Source organism: Apium graveolens, chromosome 4 (assembly GCF_009905375.1).
Source record: "Apium graveolens cultivar Ventura chromosome 4, ASM990537v1, whole genome shotgun sequence".
Lineage (NCBI taxonomy): Eukaryota > Viridiplantae > Streptophyta > Magnoliopsida > Apiales > Apiaceae > Apium > Apium graveolens.
The window spans coordinates 253,456,197-253,478,094 of NC_133650.1; the positions used below are offsets into that span (position 1 = coordinate 253,456,197).

The following is a 21,898-nucleotide window of genomic DNA, read 5'->3' on the forward strand; positions in this document are numbered from 1 at the left end:
CTTGGGGAGGTCTTGTGCACTTTATACGAGCTTTTATACATTTTTGAATTTCCTGCATGCGAACTTCCTTTCTTAAAGAAGCATCCATGTCTCAATTGCTTGTGGAAGCATCAGACTGATCCTTATTGTTTTTGTTCTTTCTTGTGTTCTGAAACACAGGCTTTCACAAATTGAGTACTGTGGCCCAACACGCCTGTTGTAATATGTATCTTGAAATGTTTAACTCTAACCCCCCTCCTTTTCTCACCATAATCACTTTGGGTCAGATGTAAATTCTTTAAACTTCTCAACTTACGTACCTTTTTAACCAAAAATAAGTAATTAGATTTGGTATATGTGGTCTTTATACCTCTGTTTTGCATCTTGACATTAAAGAATCCACATGACGAATAACTAATTTAACATTTAAAATACTTGGTTGAAACTGTTATAACTACAATACAGGTTTAATATTCTGCCATTCAGTTGACTCTGATTTTAATGGAAAAACATATTACATGTGAGAGAGACTTGGCGGCTTTGATCATCACAATTCATGTCGTTAATAGTTTAAAGTCTTAACATGACATGATTTGATAAACTATCTTGTGATTTGCTGAAGTTAAGAAACATAAATGATGTGTCAATTAAATAATTAGTTTAAGTATTTGTAGGTAGCCATTTTTGAAACAGATTAATAAATTAACTTTAAGTATGTATCCTGCACTCACGATAAGTGTTCTTAGAGGTGTGTGCCCCTTACAAGGTGCACCTCTTGCCTCATTTTGCTTCGTGGCCCAGTGCTTAAAAGAGACTCTGTCTCTTAACTTAACCGTTCTTTATACTAAGCTTAATTGTTGTTGAATTTCGTGATTCTAATATTAACAATCCAATTGTTATAAAAAAAATGAAGTGTTATAATGGTGTTTATTCTGTTCTTTATATAAAGATGTAAATATGGAGTGTAACTCGGTGAAAATTCAATATCTTGGATTTGTGTCATCATGTTTAAAACATTTGCGTTAAACCACTTACATTGTCCTACACTATGTACTGCAATATTATGCACTTTCCTGCACTATAATATGATATAATATTTTAAGTCAGAAATATATTGTCCTGCACTATGAACTAGACCGGTCTAACGGGTCTAACAATTAAGTGGTTTAAATTGAAGTTTTGTCTATATACATGTGTGTGAACTGATCGGATTTTTAAGTAGTGCTACTCTCCGCACCTAGTGCCTAGGTTCGAGGAGGTTCTCATGCCTTGGTGAGTCTTTGGAGTTTGACCTTCAGCACACCTACCAAGATGGCTCTACTTGATATTACATAGTGTTTCAAAAGTGCAACAAATATTTTAACAATTTACAATATAAAATTGAGTAATAGATTTGTTGTTTTTAATTTTCCGGGCTAGGTTGAGGTGTGGACACGGTCATTTAATCTTTGGAGGAAAAGTCGTGGAAGATGTAAACTGTAAGGTGCATGATATTTCCAACAGCAACGTGTACAAGTTCTCCTTTGAGTATGCACGATAGCAACTCTCTAAGTTGAAAAATTCAAATAGGTCTCACCAACTTTCTCTAATGAGCAAGCTGTCATTATTGTCGCAAACTGAATTTATGCTTGCCTTCCATTCTTATCTACAACCTTCTCAAATTGGCATCCGATTGTCGTTATCTGCATGCTGAAAACTAGATAAACGCTTCATGTATATATTAGTACAAACACTTTAGAGTTAAGAGTAAAAGCACACATTGCGACCCCCCTTTCCCACACACACACACTCAGAGAGAGAGAGAGAAAGAGAGAGAGAGAGAGAGAGAGAGAGAGAGAAACAATGGCACTATTAGATATTAGGCAGCTGATGGCTGGTGTGCTTACATTCTCAATGTTCGTCATGCTAATGAACATGGTAAAAACAGACTACTTCGATGCCTCACTGGTAAGTTTTCAATTTTCTGTGTTCTCCTTTGTTGAACTGAAAGGATGGCACCAATTGATGTATATTGATGCTGCTTCATTTTCAATTATACCCATATTCAAGTTGGGAAGGGTTTCAAAGAAACCTAATAAAGATCTTCCTGACTTGATGTATGTTGATTATTTTATAAAAGGATTCCCAGTGATATGAAAGTTATAATTGAGGAATACTAAGAATTTATGTCTGTTTTATGCAACAATTTTCCATATTTTTTTCCCCTAAAATCTGGTTGATGCAAAACGAAGTCGTTTTATGGAAAACACTCTATGAAGCACATATGCGCTTGAGGCCTTGAAGAAACCTAATAAAGATCTTCCTAACTTGATGTATGTTGATTATTTTATCAAAGGATTCCAGTGATATGAAAGTAAAAATTAAGGAAAACTAAGAATTTATGTCTGTTTTATGCAACAATTTTCCATTTTTTTTTTCTAAAATCTGGTTGATGCAAAACGAAATTGTTTTATAAAAAAACACTCTATGAAGCACATATGCGCTTGAGGCCTTGAACATATTTGTAAAATAATATTTTGTTTCATACTAATATGTTTTTACAATGTATAGTTAAATAGGTTGCAATACCACATGTATCAGCATAGGCTATTTCCTTGTTCAATTTGTAATTAGGCATTTCCAAAAGTATCATGTAGACATACATGTACCTTTTAAATTTAATTAATACGAGTTATAAGGATTTAACATTAGGCATCTACTTTTTCTCTGCAGACTGAATCAACAGTAGGGGATGTTTATGAACAAAGGTTTCCAATAGAACACTTGATTCAGAGTTACTGGCCTAGCAATAGAAGTACTCATGCTCTAAAGCCTTGTTGGATCAGGCCTCCGCATCGCAAGTTAGACCAAGGTATCAGAAACAGCTACATAAGTGTTTACGTGTGTCTGTAACCATGTGGATATTGTCGATGCTTAAAAATAGATGATCAGGTCTGTTAAGAACATAATTTTTCTTGACCAAAAAAAAAGAACATAATTTAGAAGCGTTGGCTTATTTTTCATTCTGGTATCATGATTGTGGTTTTGTCTTACAGAAAAGCGGGACTTGGGTAATTTGAGAGGATACATAATATTTTCATTGACTGGTGGCCATGAACATCATTTATCTCAGGTACTATACTACTAAATTGCCAAATAAAATCCCCTATAATTGTACCATTTTACAGAAGTGGAAGTTAATCATCTGTTAAGCTAAATTGAACATGACTGCTCAATCTACTTGATATCTATATCTATGACTTATCAAGTGTTTATTAATTAGGTTGTAAGATAATTTTTTCTTTTATTTTACGGTTTAAAAGGAGTGATTTCTACTATATATCGCAACTTTAAACATATCCCTTGTGTACTTCAATAATATTGTTGACTATATCTTTAAGTAATGAATTATAATATCTATAAATCCAACAATATTTAGAAATCCTATCTAATCTAGACCTCGGTACTCTTAACTTTGTCCTTCGACTAAATTCAACTATTTTGCATCAACCATAATTTTAATGTTTATAATCTCTAATTTTTTGACATCTGTGCAATGAACTTTTCTTCGCTATTAGAAAAATATACCTATTTAGCAAAATATGAAATACGAAGCATGGAACTAGGCAATTAATTGTTTATTGATTTATAAGAAAAAGTAGCTATAAGTAATTTAGCTGAGTTGATTGAATATGACTGCGCTCAATCTACTTGACACGTATATCTTTGATTTATCAAGTGTTCATTAAATAAGTTGTAAAGATATTTTTCTTTTATTTTTTATTTTGAACCGAGCCTGTTCGAACTCGACTAAATAACACGAGCTTGAATCGATTCGAATTCGTCTTCGAGCTCGAGTTTGAACAAGATTTTGAGCTCGAGAAAAACTCGAGTCGAGTCGAGTTTTTACTCGACTCGCCTCGAGCTCGACCCGGGTTCGACTCGGCTCGAACTCGAAATATATATAAATATTAAAAATTTGTATTTTTATATTTTATAAGTAAAAAAATGAAGTTATCAATAAGTTTAGCTCCTAGTTTTTTGGTTACATCATATGTGCCATTTGATTTGTAATATTTTCATTATAATATAGAAGTAAAAAATGCAGTTATGGGTTAAGATTAGGATCTTATAAACCTTTTTAGTTACACTAATTTATAAATTAAACAGTAGATTTTCAAAAATTGTCAATTAAATTATAAAATTAAATCATAATTTTTGGGTCCTAATTTCATAACAAAAAATAGTATTTCATTTTTAAAAACTTAAATAATATATATAGCTCATAAAATATAACTTCATTTTCTTATAAATTTGTATAATTATTTATTTCCTATTAATGCTTTTAATAGTTGAAATAAGAATTAAGAGATGAGCGTTTTAAATATAATACTCCTTTATATATTAGATTTCAATACGTCTTGGGACTATCTCAGAAGTGTGTTGTTAACATTAATGTAATTTATTTTTTAAAATATTTTCCAGACTATCTCTAATAAAAATATTAAAATCATAATTTAGCATGACTCTAAAAATATAACTCTAACTCGACCCGAAATCGACTCGACTCGAAAACTCGATTACATACTCGAACTCGGCTCGGTTAAAATACAAGCCGAGTTCGGTCAAGATTTTTGGGCTCGAATTTTTTTAAGCTCGACTCGACTCGATAAAAATAAGTTCGGACTCGACTCAATAATGAAATACTCGATCCGACTCGGCTCGAATTACAGCCCTAGAATGGGCTAAATGAAAACATATGTATATAGTTATGGTTTATGGTGATGAATTCACATATGTATTTTATTATGAAGTACATGTTTAAAGATTACTTGTACAAATTGAAATTGGTAAATCCTTTACTCGAAAAATTATTCTCACTTTATGTTTTTGATTATTAAGTTGAGATTTTCCATATTGCCCTGATGATAATCTGGCTGGTGTCCTCAGGTTTCAAATGCAATTGTTGTAGCTAAACGCCTCGGGGCTATACTTGTGATACCTGATGTCATCGAAGAAAGATCAGGGGATCGGAGGTGAATTCAGTAAATATTTAGTATAGTATCTTCTGTATGTAATCTTAAGCAGAACTAGCAGGATAAAGAGAGCACATTATGTTAAAATTTACAACTAATAACAAAGGCACTCTTCGCAATTTGCAGGAAATTTGGAGAAATTTATGATATCCACAAATTTATAAGAAGTATTGGAGGCATAGTCAAAATATCAATTGTTCAGCCTCTTGAAATATCAACCAGACCGCTAACCCTTGTCAGAGTTCCTAATGGGGTTACAGAAGATTATATACACTCAAAAGTCGAACCACTTTACAAAAAGAAAAGAAGTTTAAAGATTGTGACCGACTTCTCCACTTCACCCGTGACCAAGGGAGAAAGTAACAACACTACTTCAGTTTCATGTGTAGCTATGTTTGAGGCCCTTCAGTTAAAAGCTGAGTTGCAGAAAACTGTTCATTCAATGGTTAAGAAGCTTAGAAGTTCTGGGAAAAACTCAAGTGATCTATATATTGCCGTGGATCTGGAAGATGATATTTTGGGAAATAAAGAGTGTCATGGCAGAACATTTGATGGAAGGAACAGATGCTATAGTGTTCATGATATAATCCAATTTCTGAAGAAGATTAGAATCGAAAGAGAGGCAAATATATATCTGACTTGGAATGGATGGCATAATAGTCTCAATTCATTGACGGAGATATACCCAAACGTACATACAAAGGTAATGGTTTTATTTTTCTTTGTCTTCGAGCTCTAGATTTCATGTTCAAAATATATTCTGCAGACATCAACAAATGACTGCTTTCTATTTGATTTTTCCTTCCACAAAAGATATATCACTGATAAGTGGTGCTAGTATTCGGTTCATTTTTAGCCCTCTAGGGGCCAGACAAATCCCATGACTTGTAGGTATAATAGGGGTTTCATTTGGGATGTTTCAAGTTGGAAAGAATTGGAAGGAGGTAAAAATTACATATAAATAGTGTAATTTTTGGTCATTTTTAAACATTTCTTTTTGCATTTCCATTTCATCACTTTCTAGAAAAATATATTTGTTCTAATTTTAGTACATTATTGTTCGTTTCTTCCACTAATACTATATCAAAATTTGTGCCTGAGCATATCCTATTGCTTCATCTCCTTCATCCCCCATTTACACCCATTATGTGTTTCAGTTTATTCACTCGGTATTTCAAATAGCATAAGTTAATGTTGAAATAACTTTTGTTTTTCAATTCATAAAGATTTTAAACTTGGTTGTTGTCCCATTTCACAGTTTCACGGTTAATGATGTTACTTTTTAATATCATGATCCAACTTTAAATGAATCTGTACATAATACCTTTATGTGTTTGTTTTGTCTCGTTGAGCCGTCTACATCATTTACTATGTGCTTAAAAAATCCATCATCTCTTTGTTGATGTTAGACCAATAAAATAAATTGTGATCTTAAGATACCTCTCCTAAAAGCTTTGGGTTTTATAAGAAAAGTATATATTTAGGGTTTTTAGTAAGCGTCTTTTTCATTTTATTTTCCTCTTCTCCGTTTGTGCATAGAATATTATTTCTAATTATGTAGTTTGAACTGCACAGGAGACCTTGATACCAGATGAGAAAGTAGCTCCCTTTTTGGGTCCAGAGACTTCAGTGTACAAAAAGATCATCGATTACTATATATGTTCCTGGAGTGATATCTATGTTCCGGCCAAGTTTGATCACTTCTATTCGAGTGTGGTTGGCAAAAGAATTGCAATAGGCGAAAAACTTGTTCTTGAGCCTGCAGAACTGAACTCAGAGAATGGTATTGCGTACATATCGCCATACATTTGGAGGAAAAGTCACTATGCTTACTCGTGCTTCTGTTGAGTGTCTGTTGCAGAAAGTGTCTAAAGAAAACCTTAACGTACACATCTACCTTTGTATCATTAAGTTGGAAAAGAAGAGTTCATTAAGATGTTCTCTTCTAATAAATGGTGAGCATGTACTGAACCAAAGTATGAATAAAATTGCGAACAAAACCAGAAAAATAATCGACATTAAGTCGAAATCTGAAAAGTAAATCTGATGATATTAAATCTGAGTTTAAAGTCTCCGATTAGTTTATTGGATAAATTAACTTTTTGCATGCTTATAAAATTCAGTTACTAACTTTGAGTTGAAAATGTGGTTAAGTTTATGTATAGAACTATTATCGTTTTTTTTGTTTTTTTATAGTTAAATTCACGCATGGGCTGAATCCTTGACTTCTCTCGGAGAAACTAAGAGCTCGATCAGTGCACCAACCCTTTATTTCTAATTTTTATCGGTTTTTTTGATCAAGCACGGATCATTTTCTTGATGCAAAGCAAATGGATTGTTACATTAAAAGGATGAGTTGTGGAATGTGTAAAACTTCGAATTGGGAGGGTGATCCTCTCGGTAAACTGATGGTACCCCAAACCAATACAGGTGATTAAGTAGAGTATACTAGGGCGCTTGAGAGAACCGTCGGTGTTGAAGGAACTTGGCAAAATGACCCCATAACTTCGGGAGAAGGGGTGCTCTCCTATCTTTTGATTAGGAAAGCTGCACATACCGGGGGTAGCGGCCCTAAAAATATAATAAGAAATCTGCAGAGCTATGGGATGGATTAAGTGATGGTAACATGTCAAATTGCCCATTTATTCGTGTAAAAGGGGATTCAACTACACATCATACAGTTAGAAGGATGGATTTGATAGTCAGGTTGAAAATGTAGATCTTAAAGACTTTCGTGCAGGGATAAGTTTTATGCAGCTGATCATTGCGTATGGAAGGGGAAGCACCCGTGGGCTCAGAGTTTTATTGCAATGTAATTCTTTTTTACTCGCCTTATAATTATTACTTTTTTAATTGCAAGTTCTAGTTGCAGCAATAATAAATCTAGGGGCTACGCCTGTGTCTTCACTATGGATGATCATTAGATCTTAATTTTTTTTAATACAATATTAGCGGGACAAACTTAATAGATCAGGCAAAACGAATCGCATATATTTCAAATCAAATTCCGGTTAATCATGCAAAATACTATATTTGACGAAATGACGCGAAAAATACGGATATGAGTTTTAATTTTTGGTACACAAAACACGAATGTACACGAACACGAAATTACAAGATAAATTTAGTGTCGGATATGGGTTTTAATTTAGGTATACGAAAATACACGAAGTAACACAAGATAAATATATTTATAAATTAATATATATAATACATGCATATATTTATGTATATAATATAAATATAAATATAAAATAAATATTTACAAGTTTTATTGAATAATATATAAATATATATATATATATATATTTATATATACACTCTTCATATTTCATTAAATTATACATTAAAATGGATTTTTTTTATATATTATATGTATATAAATTATATTAATTTTTTATTTAATATACACGAAAAGTACACGGAAAGTACACGACACGATTCGAATCGGATATAAATTTTACATATGGGTACACGAAATCATTTCGGGTCGAATATGATTTCATATTTAAGTACACGAAACACGAAATTACACGACACAGCCCGATTGCTCGATCTATGAGTACATATCCTTCATTTCGAGGCTCCGTTTTTTATGGTATAAAACGGATGAAATGTAACAAAAATAGTATAGATGGGTTCAAAATACAAAACTGGTATCGCAATTTGATTTTTATTTTTTAGTTAGGAACCCCATTTGAAATGGAGTTCGCTAAAGAATTTCTTCAAATGGCGTTTGTAGCTGTAATTTTTTTTTTGTTGTCTTTTTTCTCTCCTTTGACAACTCGAAATGATTCAATTTAGATGTTTCGAGATCCATTTTCGATTAGTTAGAAAATGTGATTAGATTATTTATTATTTTATTTAATTTGTTGGGGCTTAACATATTATTGTTTTACTTTAAAATAAGCCAAAAAAGCGAAATTATAATACACAGAACATTGTCATTTTTAGCTCCGAAAATCACTGAAGAGATAAAATATAATTAAAACTAGTTCAAGAAGACATGTTCAGGAGCCTATTAAACATGTTTTTTCTTAAATTAATTTAAAATTATTTGTCCTGTATTAAAATATTTGTATCCTACTTTGATACTAGTCAGAAAAACGAAAGTATAACATGTAGAGCATTATTATTTTGAGCTCCAAAAACGACCGTTAAACACTTATTTCGTGAGTAAATAAGCTAATTCACCAATGTACAATACTAAAAATTTTTAGTTGGGTTACCAACCCAATTTTTTTTTGTCAAACACTTTAAATTCAGAATATAAACCCATTAATTATGCATCCTCATTTAGTTATATAGTTAATTAGAATTCTTCGCTCTCTCTCTCAGCTATCATGAACAGTAAGTATTCATTTGAATTGTTATGCTTGTGACACTGATTAGTCATTTCAAATTAATTGAAGAAGAATGCATGTGACTTCTGTTGTAATTCAGACAACTCGTGAATGAAAATTGATTCTGCAATGTTGATTTATGGAAATAGTGGATAAAAACTTAATCCAAAGGAATACGGTTGCCTTCAATTTTTGCCTATAAATACCAGTTTTAAAATTATCCTTTCCAAAATAAGTTTATAATCTTATTTACATTTATAATAATCATTGTTGTAATGGAGAGGCAATAGATGTGCTTTTGTTGTGTGGAATCTGAGATATCTAATATGTGGACCGGAGAATACGCCGGTAGGCGTTGGGAGCGATATGCCAGCCGGACTTTTATTTACTTTGTTTGGCTCGACGAGCCGCTGACAGGATGTGCTTTGGAAGTTGTTCACGAGTTTTATGCGGAGATGGACATGAAAAGGTATGACATGAAAATGAAATTGTGGGCATATTACAAGGAGAAGTTGGTAGTGATTCGTGCTCAGGTCGTGGAGAAGGTGCGGGAGGTGGAAACCACTATCAACGACGCTCGAGTTTAATAAGTTCGAATGTGGGATTGTCCCTAGTTACTTTTAAGTTGTATTTATAAGTATTGTTGCTTTGAAGTTATATTTCTTATTTTCCTTTCGTTATCCAATATTTTTCATAAAGGTAACATGTTAACCAAATCGTATTGTAACGTTATGGTGAATAAGTGAAATTTTTATTTTCTCATATTTCTCTACTGATAAAAACACCTGCACGAATTGAGTCCCGCTTGCACGAACTAAGTCTTGCACTAATTGATACATATAATTATGAAATTTTGACAATAATAAGGACGACGAGCTTAATATTACGAATATAGATTCCAGCAACAATAAAATCACGCAATATTGAAAGTTCAGTACACGCGGAAAGATAAGTTTGACAGGTAACATAATGATACATGGAAATTGCTTATAAATACCCCCCTTGAACCGACTGTTCTTATTCATCAGACATGTCACAATCTGACACGTAATTTGCATTTTATACCAAGATACCCCGTATCCGAACTTATTTTTGCAGGTTTATTTGTGTAGGAATCGTAGTCATACTGGTTTCTAATTGAAAACATTGAGCTTCTTGAAGTAGAAGTGAAGTCCTCTAAATTCATGTTGTTCATTATAGCTTAAAGAGAAGAAAAAAAAGAGAGAGTGGAGTTTGAGTGAAGAACCTTAATTGAATATATAAATAAATAAGGATGTATAATTGATGGATTTATATTCTTGATTTAGAGTGGAGTATTCTATATGTTATAATTTCATTTTTTCTGGCTTGTATCAAAGTAGGATACAAATATTTCAACACGGGTCAATAATTTTAAATTTAATTTAAGAAAAAACTTGTTTAATATGCTTCTCAACATGCCTTCGTGAACTAGTTTTAATTATATTTTATCCCGTCAACCATTTTTGGTGCAGAAAATGACAATATTCTACATATTATAATTTCACGTTTCTGGCTTATTTTAAAGTAGAACATCAATATATTAAGACCCAACAAATTATTGAAAGTAATTAATAATCTTATAACATTTTCTAACTTCCCAAAAATGAAGATCGAAACATCTAAATTAAACCATTTCGAGTTTTCAAAGGAGGGTAAAAGGACAAAAAATATTACGGGTACAAACACTATTTCAATTGGTGTTCCCCATTGGAAAAAAATTCCTTTGGTGAAATCCATTTCAAATGACATTCATACCTAAAAAAATAAAAATCAACTCGCTATACCATTTTTCTTATTTTGAACACAACTATACCATTTTTGTTACTTTTGCTTCATTTTATTCTAGAAAAATGGAATATGACAAGTGTCGTACTCCACAGTTACTAGTTTCAATAAAGAATTGGGATACTAAACATCATCATGTTCCGTTGAAAAACACATTTAGCAACCCTATTTTCAGTGATGTAGTCCACCAAGATTCGAGTAAAGAATATGTCAGAGTCACCAGGCAAAGTGGCCATTAAGATATTTAGATTACGCTGATGTCACTACAGATTATGGCCTCATTCAAAGGTTCACTGTTGTAAGCGTAGGCCAAGGTAGCATTGTCAAATGACAAATGACTTCCCAATGCACTATCTAAATAATATAGGTCATTAATAGACCAGTAAACCTTGAGGGATATCATTCGTAGCGAACTCAAACCTTGATATGTCCTAATTGATAATTCGTATAATAATGCTTCACCTAAGATTTAAATTAAATATTTGTTCCATTAACATAGGGCTACATTTTTTAACTCAGAATCATGTTCCTCCCGTTATAAATTTGAATAATGTATCACCAGCAAGTACTTAAAAATAATTAACAACCCAATACAACCTAATTCATCCAAGGAGGCCAATTTTAACGTTCGAAAATCCATTTTCTCATCCTGTTCAGCACAAACTGATATTTTTTTGAGGTATATTTAAAATTGAGTAAATTGCATTTCATGTTCCTTTAATTTTTTCAACTATCACTTTAGTACAACTAGTTTAAGTAATTGCACTTTGCATCTCATGTGTGGTTACTGCACTTTACACCCATTCATTTTGCCGTTAATCAAAGTCTGTCTAGAAGACTTCCAGGATACTGCTCCTTCCATAATGGTAAATACATATCCACTCACTCCACTAGAACTGGATTTCTTAGCTATCCAACTTGCATCACTATACCCCTCGAGTATCCATAGAAATATCCGGTAATGCAATCCAAGGGAAATAGTTCCCTTGAGATATCTAAGAACTCTATCCAGTGCCTCCCAATGAGTCATTTTTGGACAGCTTGTATATCTAGCTCACTTAGACACATAATAAGAAATATTTTGTCTAGTCATATTAGCAAGATATTACAAACTCCCAATAATCTGAGAATACCTTAACCAAGACACAAGAACTCCTGAACTATTCTTGACTATAGTAACTTTTGAATCATATAATGTACCAGCGATTCTATAATTTGAATAACCATACTTCTCAAGTATAGATTTCTCTATATAATGAGATTGTGACAATATTATTCCATCATTTGACTGAGTCAACTTGATCCCAAGAATCACACTAGCCTCACTCATATCCTTCATTTCAAAGTGCCTCTTCAAGAAACTCTTTGTCTCGTTAATAATCTCAATATTGGTTCTGAACAATAAAATATCATCTACATACAAGCACACAATCACACAATCATTACCTGTAACCTTATAGTAAACAAACTTATAACTTTAATTAAATAAAAACTTAAACTCTAAAACAGGTTCATCAAACTTTTATGCCACTCTATAGGTTCTTGTTGAAGGTCATAGATGAACTTGACTAGTCTACATACTTTCCTTTCATTACCAGAAGCAACAAATCCCTCAGTCTGATCCATATAAATCTCTTCTTCAAGGTCATCATGTAGAAAAGTTATATTCACATCCATTTGATGGATGATAAGACCATGTACAGAAGCCAATATAATAAGCATTCTGATTGTCGTCATTCGGGCAACAGGAGAGTATGTATCAAAATAGTCAATGCCTTCCCTTTACCTAAAGCCCTTAAAATCTAGCCTATCCTTGTACTTATTAATTGAGCCATCAGAGTTTAGTTTCTTCTTGAAGATCCATTTACATCCAATAGTAGAACACCTAGGAGAGAGATCAACTAACTCCCATGTTCCGTTAGAAACAATTGAGTCAATTTCACTCTCCACAACGTCTTTCCAGTGCCTTGACTCCGAAGAATCCATGACTTGACGAAAAGTTAAAGGCTCATCCTTGATATTATAAGTGATAAAATCACATCTAAAGTCCTTGACTACCTTTGCACGCGTACTCCTTCTCGGTTCCTCTACTTCGTTAGAAGTAGAGCTAGTATCAGGATCCGCCCCCATATTTATCATCTTTTCCACATGATCAAGTATAGAACTCGATGTGCGAGTGGGATCATCCTCAGAATTACCCATAGGTATACCAGTTTTCATAGGGAACACTTCCTCAAATAAAGTTGCTTCATGAAACTCAACTATCGTATTCACCACAATACTATCTGATAACTCTGGTGTGCGGGGCTGCTCCTTCTAATGCCGCGTCTAGACCCTTCTCGTGGCCCTGGTGTAGCTATTATGGGGTGTTTGAAAAATAACACCGGAGGGGGGTTTGAGCCTCGCGGCACCTCCAGTATGAGAATAAGAACTCGCTTTTGAAAGATAAAGATAGATAAGAATGCAAGGTGGTTGTGTATGTGTGTATGAGTGTATATGATAGTGTGATTAACCCCAAAACCTCTCCTCCTTGGGCTATTTATAGCCCAAGGGTAGGATTTAGAGGTTTGTACCTTTGAATCGTAGTAATCGGTTCTGGGAGTAGAGGACACCTGACTGGAGTGGATGTCTTACACGTGTCTAGGTGGAAATGGATCCGCTGACACGTCCTTGACTATTCTAATGATTGATTAATAAAAGTTATCGTTGTCACGTGTTTGGGCATGAACCTCACGTGATGGGCCTTTCGAGACTTGGGCCGTGGGGAAGCCCGCAGTGAGCGGGACTAGGGTGGCTCTAGATTTGTCCGGTCATGGACCTGGAGGTTTAGACCTGGGCCCATCAGGGGTTTTATATCCCATCATTTATCCCCCACTCCCTTATGCAGATTTTTTGGATGGGGGAGTAAAATAAAATGACTCCAAGGTAAGATGCCAAAAATTGGGCTTTCCTTTCCCCCAGTCCGGTTTTGTGTTGAATAGACCAAGACGGACTAATGAGGTATGTTGTAGATGGCTTGTTGTGAGAATATTGAGCTTCGTTTCCCCCCCAGTCCGGGTTGGGTGTTGACTAGACCAAGCCGGACTAATAGGGTATGTTGTAAATGGCTTATAGTGAGAAAATTAAGCTTCATTGCCCCACAGTCCGGGTTGTGTTAAAGTAGACCATGTGCGACTGATGGGGTATATTGTAGATGGCTTGTTGTGAAAAAATTAAGCTTCCTTGCCCATAGTCCGGGTTGTGTTAAATAGACCAAACCCGACTAATGGGGTATGTTGTATATGGCTTGTAATGAGAAAATTGAGCTTCGTTGCCCCCCAGTCCGGGTTGTATTGAAGTAGAACAAGCCAGACTAATGGGGTATGTTGTAGATGGCTTGTAGTGAGAAAATTGAGCTTCCTTGCCCCCAGTCCGGGTTGTGTTGAAGTAGACCAAGCCGGACTAATGAGGTATGTTACAGATGAATTGTAGTAAAAAAATTGAGCTTCCTTTCCCCCAAGTCCGAGTTGTGTTAAAGTCAGGAGAGCCGGACTGGTGGTAAAATCCTGTGAGTTGAATCGATTGTCACTGTTTTTTCCCTCCTCCATTTGAATTTTTTTACCGTTGTCTCACCTCAGAAATAACCTCGTAATGATGAGTGGTATTTTTTACCGTCTGTATGTCTATATATATATATTTTAGTGTAAAAATCGAAAATTGACGGTTTAGATTTTTCCTCGTGGCTCTCCAGTTTCTACCCCCATTATAAAAGGGGTGCGGCCACTGCTCTTTTGTACTTTACCCAACTTTCTCCTCTTACTCAAAATATTTTAGTGCTTTTTGCTTTTGTCTTCTCAGGCCAGTGTTCACGATTTCGGTAGAGCATCTCCTCTCTTCGGGTTCTTTCGCAATTATAGATCTAACAATATCTCTATTTTCGATTTCGTTTATTCATGTTGTATTACTCTATATCTTCATTTTTTATATGATTTGTGTTCATGCTTAGTAGTCAGTTTGATCTTGTTTGTTTTTTGGTTTTTTAATGTTTTTGTGTCTAAGGTGCAAAGTTTATGTGTATAGTTTACAAATTTTTGGTTTTGATTGTGGTAATCATGTTTGTTTTTGAGTTTCGGTTCCTAAAATTTGATGTTCATTGTTCAATGTTCATGGAAGGAATGTATGTATATATACGTAGTTTGATCCCGTTTTGGTTTTTGGTTATTCTCGTAAAGTGTTTTTGTGCCTAGGGTTTTGTACCGGGGTCCGGACCTATGGAGGTGGTCCGGACCTAAGCGTGCTATGTAGTTACGTTTGGCTTGTATATATGGTTCGGGTCTTGGTGTATATTTTGTGTTATTTTATTGTTTTGTGAGTTTGTGGATATGAGATGTGCCACTGACCCGGACTAGTAATAGGTTATAATTAAAATTGGAAGTAGCATAGTCCGGACCATATTAGCTACAATGTAAAATTTTGTAGCGATGTAGACTAACCCGGCTCTTTAATTTTAGGTTTACGGTCCGGACTAAGGTTCTTGTCAAGGTTACTTATCTTGTTATCCCAGATCTTCTGATACTGGTCCGGCTGAGTCTGACTCTAACATGATCCGGGTAGAGATGGAAAACGGGCCTCGACTTTGGACTCCAATGTTGTTAGGAAGCCGGAGATTAACAAACTCTCTGCTAGGAAGATTCCTTGTACCCCCGAGGGTTATTGGATAGATGTCCCGAATCACTTTATAACAAAGAGTGAAAAGGTGGACAATAGCTTGTATTATAGAAGTATTAGCTCCTGTTATGCTAAACAATCGGATAGTCGTCCTGGGCGATATGATGAGGTTGAGTTTGATTAGAAGTTTGCCGGGATGATCGTTGCTAAGGAGCCATATGCCCTGAAGGATGAGTACGCGACTCTGGATCATGCTTCTCAAGATCAGTCGATCCGGGTGGCTTTTCAGTTGGACGACATATGGCTTCATTCCTATGTGGCTTAAGCACTTGAGGTCCGAGTGGAATCCTCGTTGGCACCTATTCCTTAAGCATTTGTGTAAGTATGTTTATAGGTTAAATCCCATGCAAATAACACCCAAGGGGATTAAGTGAATGTCCTGGTTTATATCCTGCTGCAATGTCTTTGAAGTTCATCCTACCCTTAAGTTTTGGCACAAACTTTTTTGTTTAGTTAAGTCCAGCCATAAACCTCTGTACGAGGTACGTTTCCGGGCCACTAAGTGCGGGCATGGTTTAGGCTTTAGGCCCGTTATTCGACAATCATTTTTGAAGCATTGGAATGGAGAGATGATCTTGCTAAAGGGTTTAGATTTGTATTATATGCCTTAAATCAATATGAAAGGTATTGAAACGCGATTCCATTGTGCAGTTTTGGAGGGTGAAGCCCTTCAACTGGTTTGACTTTTGTGAGTGTCTCAGGTTCTAATTGACCCGGGATACGTTTATGAATCATAAAAAGATGCATGAACTTGATTATAAGTATAAGTTCTTACTCCAGACTCTTCCTTGTTGTTCCTGTTTACTTGCTCCCGGGTTTACATGTGTTTTTATTCTTTTGATCATGCTTCTTCTGTTATTTTCTCAGGTCTTCCTTATTATAATCCGGCAATGTCTGCTTTGGCTTATAGCGATGCTCTTCTCGGGTTGGGCACTGCTTTCAAGTAGAGGAATAAGGTGTTTGTTTCCGGCTCCGGGTCCCAGCCACACCCGGAGGAGGGCTCTCAGAGTAATAATGTTTCTAAGCCGGACTCTCCAGAAGAAAATCAGAGGTTCGACACTCTTATTGACGTCGAAGATATGGATGAGTTTGAAAAGCTTGATGAGATTGAGCCTCTGGGGAAAGTTCCCGAGGTCGAGGAGACAGGGAGAAATAAACATCCTTGAACTGTGTGATCTAAGCCTCCCCTGCCGGGTTAGTCCCATTCTGTTACTTTTGCTGAATCGGCACCCAAGAAAGGGAAGGGATTGTAACAGGAGGCTCCGGGAAAGAAAGCTTTTGGACTGGGTGAAAGAATTGCCGGATTCATGGCTGAAATTCCTTCTGAATCCGAAAGGCGAGAGATGAATAGAGCCAGGTTTGATGCTGTTATGAAAGACTGTACTAGACCCTGGAACCATGTATTATTCTTTCTTGTTATTTGTTTTTTTCCTTATCCTTTTCTTTGACTTGTTCTTTATTCTATTACCTTTTCTTTTTAGCTTGGTGCTTCCATGGCCGGGCGGCCACTATCTCTTACTCCAAGCTGAAGCATGTCTGGGAAGCTGTTGTCGAGAAAGATAAGGAGCTGGTGGAGTTGAAGGCTGAGCTTGTTGGTAAAGATGTTGCTCTTTTTTGCTTAAACAAGCATTTAAATATTGTGATAACCGGGGACGAGACCGCCCAGAAAAAAGTCGGGGATCTGAAGTCCGAGGTTGCCGAGCTCCGAAAACAGTTGGCGGAGTGGAAGCCTGAGGCCAAGGTAATTCAGGCTTATAAAAATTTTGAAGAGTATGATAAGGCGATTGCCAAGGCCGATGCTCCAGAAGTTGCTCTTTGCTAGGTTCTGACTGAGAAACATGTCAAAACTAACCTGGAGGCCGACTAGGACAACTTTTGTCAGGAATTCATAAAGGCTAAACAAGACTCGAGGCTGGACTTAGAGAGCTGAAGCCCTTTGATGGTCCTTTCCCAAGCTTTCTTCCCGAGAATCCTGCTCTAGATGCTTAGTCACATATTTTTTTACCTTTCTAATTATGAATTCTTGTCCCCGATTGGTTCTTTGTTGTGTAAACTCTCTATTTCTCATTTGTACTGTTGCTATACTTTATATTCGGTCATGTGTTGACCCGGGTTTGGTCGTAGATTTAATTGTTTTGTTATTTATTGTTGTTATTTGCCTTAGAAAAATGTTTCTAAGTATGAATAATGCTTTAAATCCAGGTTCAAGCTTGGCGCCGGATTAGAGTTGCTTTTGTCATAAAAAAATATTTATAAGGAAAGATAATACTTCTAGTCCAAGTTCAAGCGTTATCCTAGACTAGAGTTAATTTTTGCCTTAGATAAATCTTTTTGTTAGAAGAATAATATCTCCAGTCCGGGTTCAAGCATGGTTCCGGGTTAGAGTTTCTTCTTGCCTTAGAACAATATTTCTACGTAAGAATAATGCTTCTTGCCCGGGTTCAAGCATGTCTTCAGGTTAGAGTTAGGTTTTTTGCCTTAAGAAAAATATTTCTAAGTAGAAATAATGCTTCTAGTCCCAGTTTAAGCATGGTCTCGGACTAAGTTTGCTTTTGACTTAGAAAAATATTTTCTATGTAAAATAATGCTTCTAGTCTGGGTTCAAGCATGACCCCGGACTAGGGTTATTTTTTGTCTTAGAAAAATATTTTTAAGGAAAAATATAACGTCTAGTTCGGGTTCAAACTTGTCCCCAGGCGAAGTCAGCTTTTTGCCTTAGAAAAGTTTTTTGCCTTAGCTTTAGACCCGGGTTCAAACATGGTCCCAGGTTAGAGTTGGAGTTTTTGACTTAAAATATATTTCTAAGTAAAAATAATGTTTTAAACCCGGGTTCATGCATGGCCCCGGGCCAGTGTTGGCTTTTTGCCTTAGAAAAATATTTCTAAGTAAAAATAATGTTTCAAACCCAGTTTCATGCATGGCCCCTGGCCAGGATTGACTTTTTTCCTTAAAAAATATTTTTATGTAAGAATAATGCTTCTACCCCGGGTTCAAGCATGGCCCCAGGTTAGAGTTGGCTTGTTGTCTTAGAAAAATATTTCTAAGAATGCTTCTAACCCGGGTTCAAGCATGGACTCGGGCCAGAGTTAGCTTTTTGCCTTAGAAAAGTATTTCTAAGTACGCTTTTGTGCTTGTTGGCTGTTTCCCTGGTAAATTAGCACCGGGTCTTTTATGGATGCTTTAAAATAGTTGCTAAGTAAAAATGAGAAATATTTTTCATTAACTTGGAATTTGCTTCATACTAGATATTGAATCATACAGTGGTTGCTTGCCATAGGTTACAAATTTTTGGTTGTTTTGCTTTTTATCACTAGTAAAACTTTTGAAGCCTGGGCCCATGCCAGGTGTTAGGGACCTCAGATTCATCCATATTCATTAGCTTGTAAGTTCCTGGATCTTAAGACTTCTTTCACCTTGTATGGCCCCTCCCACTTAGGCATCATCTTTCCAATGTTGTGGGATCTGAGGCTTCTGTGTCTCGAAGTACCAGGTCTCCAACTTTAAAGTTTCTGACCCTGGACCTCTTGCTGAAGTGCTCCTTTGTCCTTTCATTGTACTTTTCCATCCTTGCTATAGCTTGGTCCCGGACTTCATCAATGAGTTTTATATTTATCATGAGCCCCTCCTCATTATCTATTTCATCAAAATTTATTTCTCGGTGAGAAGGGGATCCCGCCTTGATTGGCAGCATTGCTTCTGTTCCATAAGCGAACTTGTAGTGGGTTTCTTCTATGCTTGTCCTGGGACTGGTCCTGTATGCCCATTGTATATTTGGAAACTCTTCTGGACATTTGCTCTTGCTTTCTTGAAGTCTCTTCTCGATGCCCCGGTGGAGCATTCTGTTTGTGACTTCTACTTGTCCATTTCTATGAGGGTATGCTACCGATGACTTTTTGTGTTTGATTCCTCACTCTTGGAGATAGGATTTGAATTCTGATCCGGAGAACTGTGGTCCATTGTCTAATACCAGGACACTCGGGATCCCAAACCGTATCAAAATATTATCCATGAATTTTATGCAGTCTTGCTGGTTGATGGTCCTTATTGCCTTTGCTTCCACCCATTTGGTCATGTAGTCGATTGAAACTAAAAGGTATCCCATGTCTCCTCTAGCTCTGGAATTGGTCCCATGATATCTATCCCCCAAACAACTATTGGTATTGGAGATAGGACTGAAGAGTGTAGGATTGGGCTGAGCTAAGACACATTACTGAAGAGTTGGCATTGCTTGTATTTTTTCACGAACTCAACAACATCTTGGTGAATGGTGGGTCAGTAATAACCTTGCCTTATTATTTTGTGATCCAGGGCCTTCGCAGACATATGATCTCCGCATATTCCTTCATGAACTTCCATTAAACAATAATTAGCCTCCACTGGGCCGACATATTTCAAGATATGGTAGGAGAAGGTCCGAAAATAGAGTAGTTCTTCTTCAAGAAAGAACTTGGCTACATTAGCTTTTAGTCTTTGAGCCTTTCCCAAATCCATAGAGTGGGTCCTCCCGGCATTCATTTGAGCGGACGCTCCCCAACTTCATTTGATCCACATTATGATTAAATAGAATATTAACCAAGGAGCCATTATCTATAACCATCCTCATCACTTCGTTGTCAAAAATATCCAGAGTTACTACCAAGGCCTAATTGTGATTAGGATCGACTAATTCATAATCTTTGTTACTGAAAGAGATTATCATATCCGGGAATGACTGAATAGAGAGGACCTGTTGAGAATTGGCTAAGTCAAGAATCAGGATCTATCTAACAATCAGGATATGATCAACTGCTGATCAGGCTATCCGTTGAGAATGACTTGGATGATAAGTCAGGACTGCGAGATAAATCAGAAGGTGCTGATTTATAGGATCATAGTTGATTTAGATATGTATAGAAAGTGTTAGAATTATACTGTAACATATCTTGTAATTGATAGAGGACTGATTGTAGTTGTGTAGTATATAAACAAAGAATAGGTTATTACAATGTGATAAGAGCAATACTCGAGAGTATTCGCATAACCTAGAAACTCTTAAGAATATTATCCTTGAGAGAGTTTTGTAACAGTTTATTAGAGATCAATATAAACTGTTATTTGATTCATTCGTTCTTACTTTACTTTCATGATACATCGATTTATTTAGTAATTGTATCCAACCCCCTTAAACAATTACTTTACTGGGAAACAAGTGGTATCATAGCGGTTAAATTAACTGTTAATTTGCAAAGGTCAAGATGTTTGGAAGTAAGTATGAAAGCATGAAAATTCCCATCCTGAAAAAAGCTGATTACTCTACATGGAGAGTAAGGATGTTGATGTTCCTTGAAGCCATTGATGATTCATATATTGCTATCATCAAAACAGGACCTCCATACCCTATGGAAAAGATCAAAGTGGTCAGATCCTGAAAAGCTGCAATGCTTAAGGATGCTAAAGTCAGGAATATTATGCATAACAGTTTGGACAATGTGATGTCAAATATAGTTATTACCTGCAAGACTGTAAAGGAGAAATGGGACACCTTAGAGATACGGTGCCAAGGTACAATGGCAATAAATAAGAACATAAGAGTTGGTCTTATGCAAGAATATGAGCAATTTGATACCAAGGCTGATGAGTCAATTACTGATATATATGATAGATTCTTGACACTGTTGAATGATCTATCATTGGTTGAAAAATAATATGAAAGAGAAGACTCAAACACCAAATTTCTGAAAGCTCTTCTAGAAGATTAGGATACCCAAACCTCAATAACCAAACATCAATATGATCTCGATTTTCTGACTGGATGCTGAAAACTCATGACATGGATATCCAGCAAAGAAAGAATAGAAAAAGTCAGAAGATAACGGCTGTGGCTCTTAACGATGAGACACAAAAGGGAAAGGAAAAGATGAGTGAGAGGTCAAGGAGAAGGAACATTATGGAAGAGTTAGATACTGATGATGTATTAGATCCTGATACAGATACTGACGAGGCATCTGAGATTGATATGGATGATCCTCAAGTGGTTGAAATGCATGCAATGCTTGTGAAAGGCTTCAG

General features: G+C 35.6%; 2 protein-coding genes across 2 annotated transcripts; one reads left to right on the plus strand and one right to left on the minus strand.

Moving 5' to 3' along the window:
* Positions 1-1,711: 1,711 nt before the first annotated feature.
* LOC141720828 (protein MANNAN SYNTHESIS-RELATED 2-like) lies at positions 1,712-7,025 on the plus strand. The gene is made up of 6 exons (XM_074523462.1): positions 1,712-1,926; positions 2,692-2,830; positions 3,015-3,091; positions 4,909-4,994; positions 5,121-5,697; positions 6,570-7,025. Exons 1-6 carry the CDS (start codon positions 1,822-1,824, stop codon positions 6,840-6,842), a joined length of 1,257 nt encoding a protein of 418 aa, XP_074379563.1. The 5' UTR covers positions 1,712-1,821; the 3' UTR covers positions 6,843-7,025.
* Positions 7,026-19,289: 12,264 nt separating this feature from the next.
* LOC141719521 (uncharacterized) lies at positions 19,290-19,688 on the minus strand. Its single transcript, XM_074521900.1, has one exon. The coding sequence runs from the start codon at positions 19,686-19,688 to the stop codon at positions 19,290-19,292; it is 399 nt and encodes a 132-aa protein (XP_074378001.1).
* Between the last annotated feature and the right edge of the window lie 2,210 nt (positions 19,689-21,898).

Coding starts and splice junctions, on each gene's coding strand:
- LOC141719521 (XM_074521900.1), bottom strand. CDS start 19,688: ATGCTCCACCGGGGCATCGAGAAGAGACTTCAAGAAAGCAAGAGCAAA.
- LOC141720828 (XM_074523462.1), top strand. CDS start 1,822: ATGGCACTATTAGATATTAGGCAGCTGATGGCTGGTGTGCTTACATTC. Junction 1,927..2,691: donor ACTACTTCGATGCCTCACTG/GTAAGTTTTCAA, acceptor TTTTCTCTGCAG/ACTGAATCAACAGTAGGGGA. Junction 4,995..5,120: donor GAAAGATCAGGGGATCGGAG/GTGAATTCAGTA, acceptor CGCAATTTGCAG/GAAATTTGGAGAAATTTATG.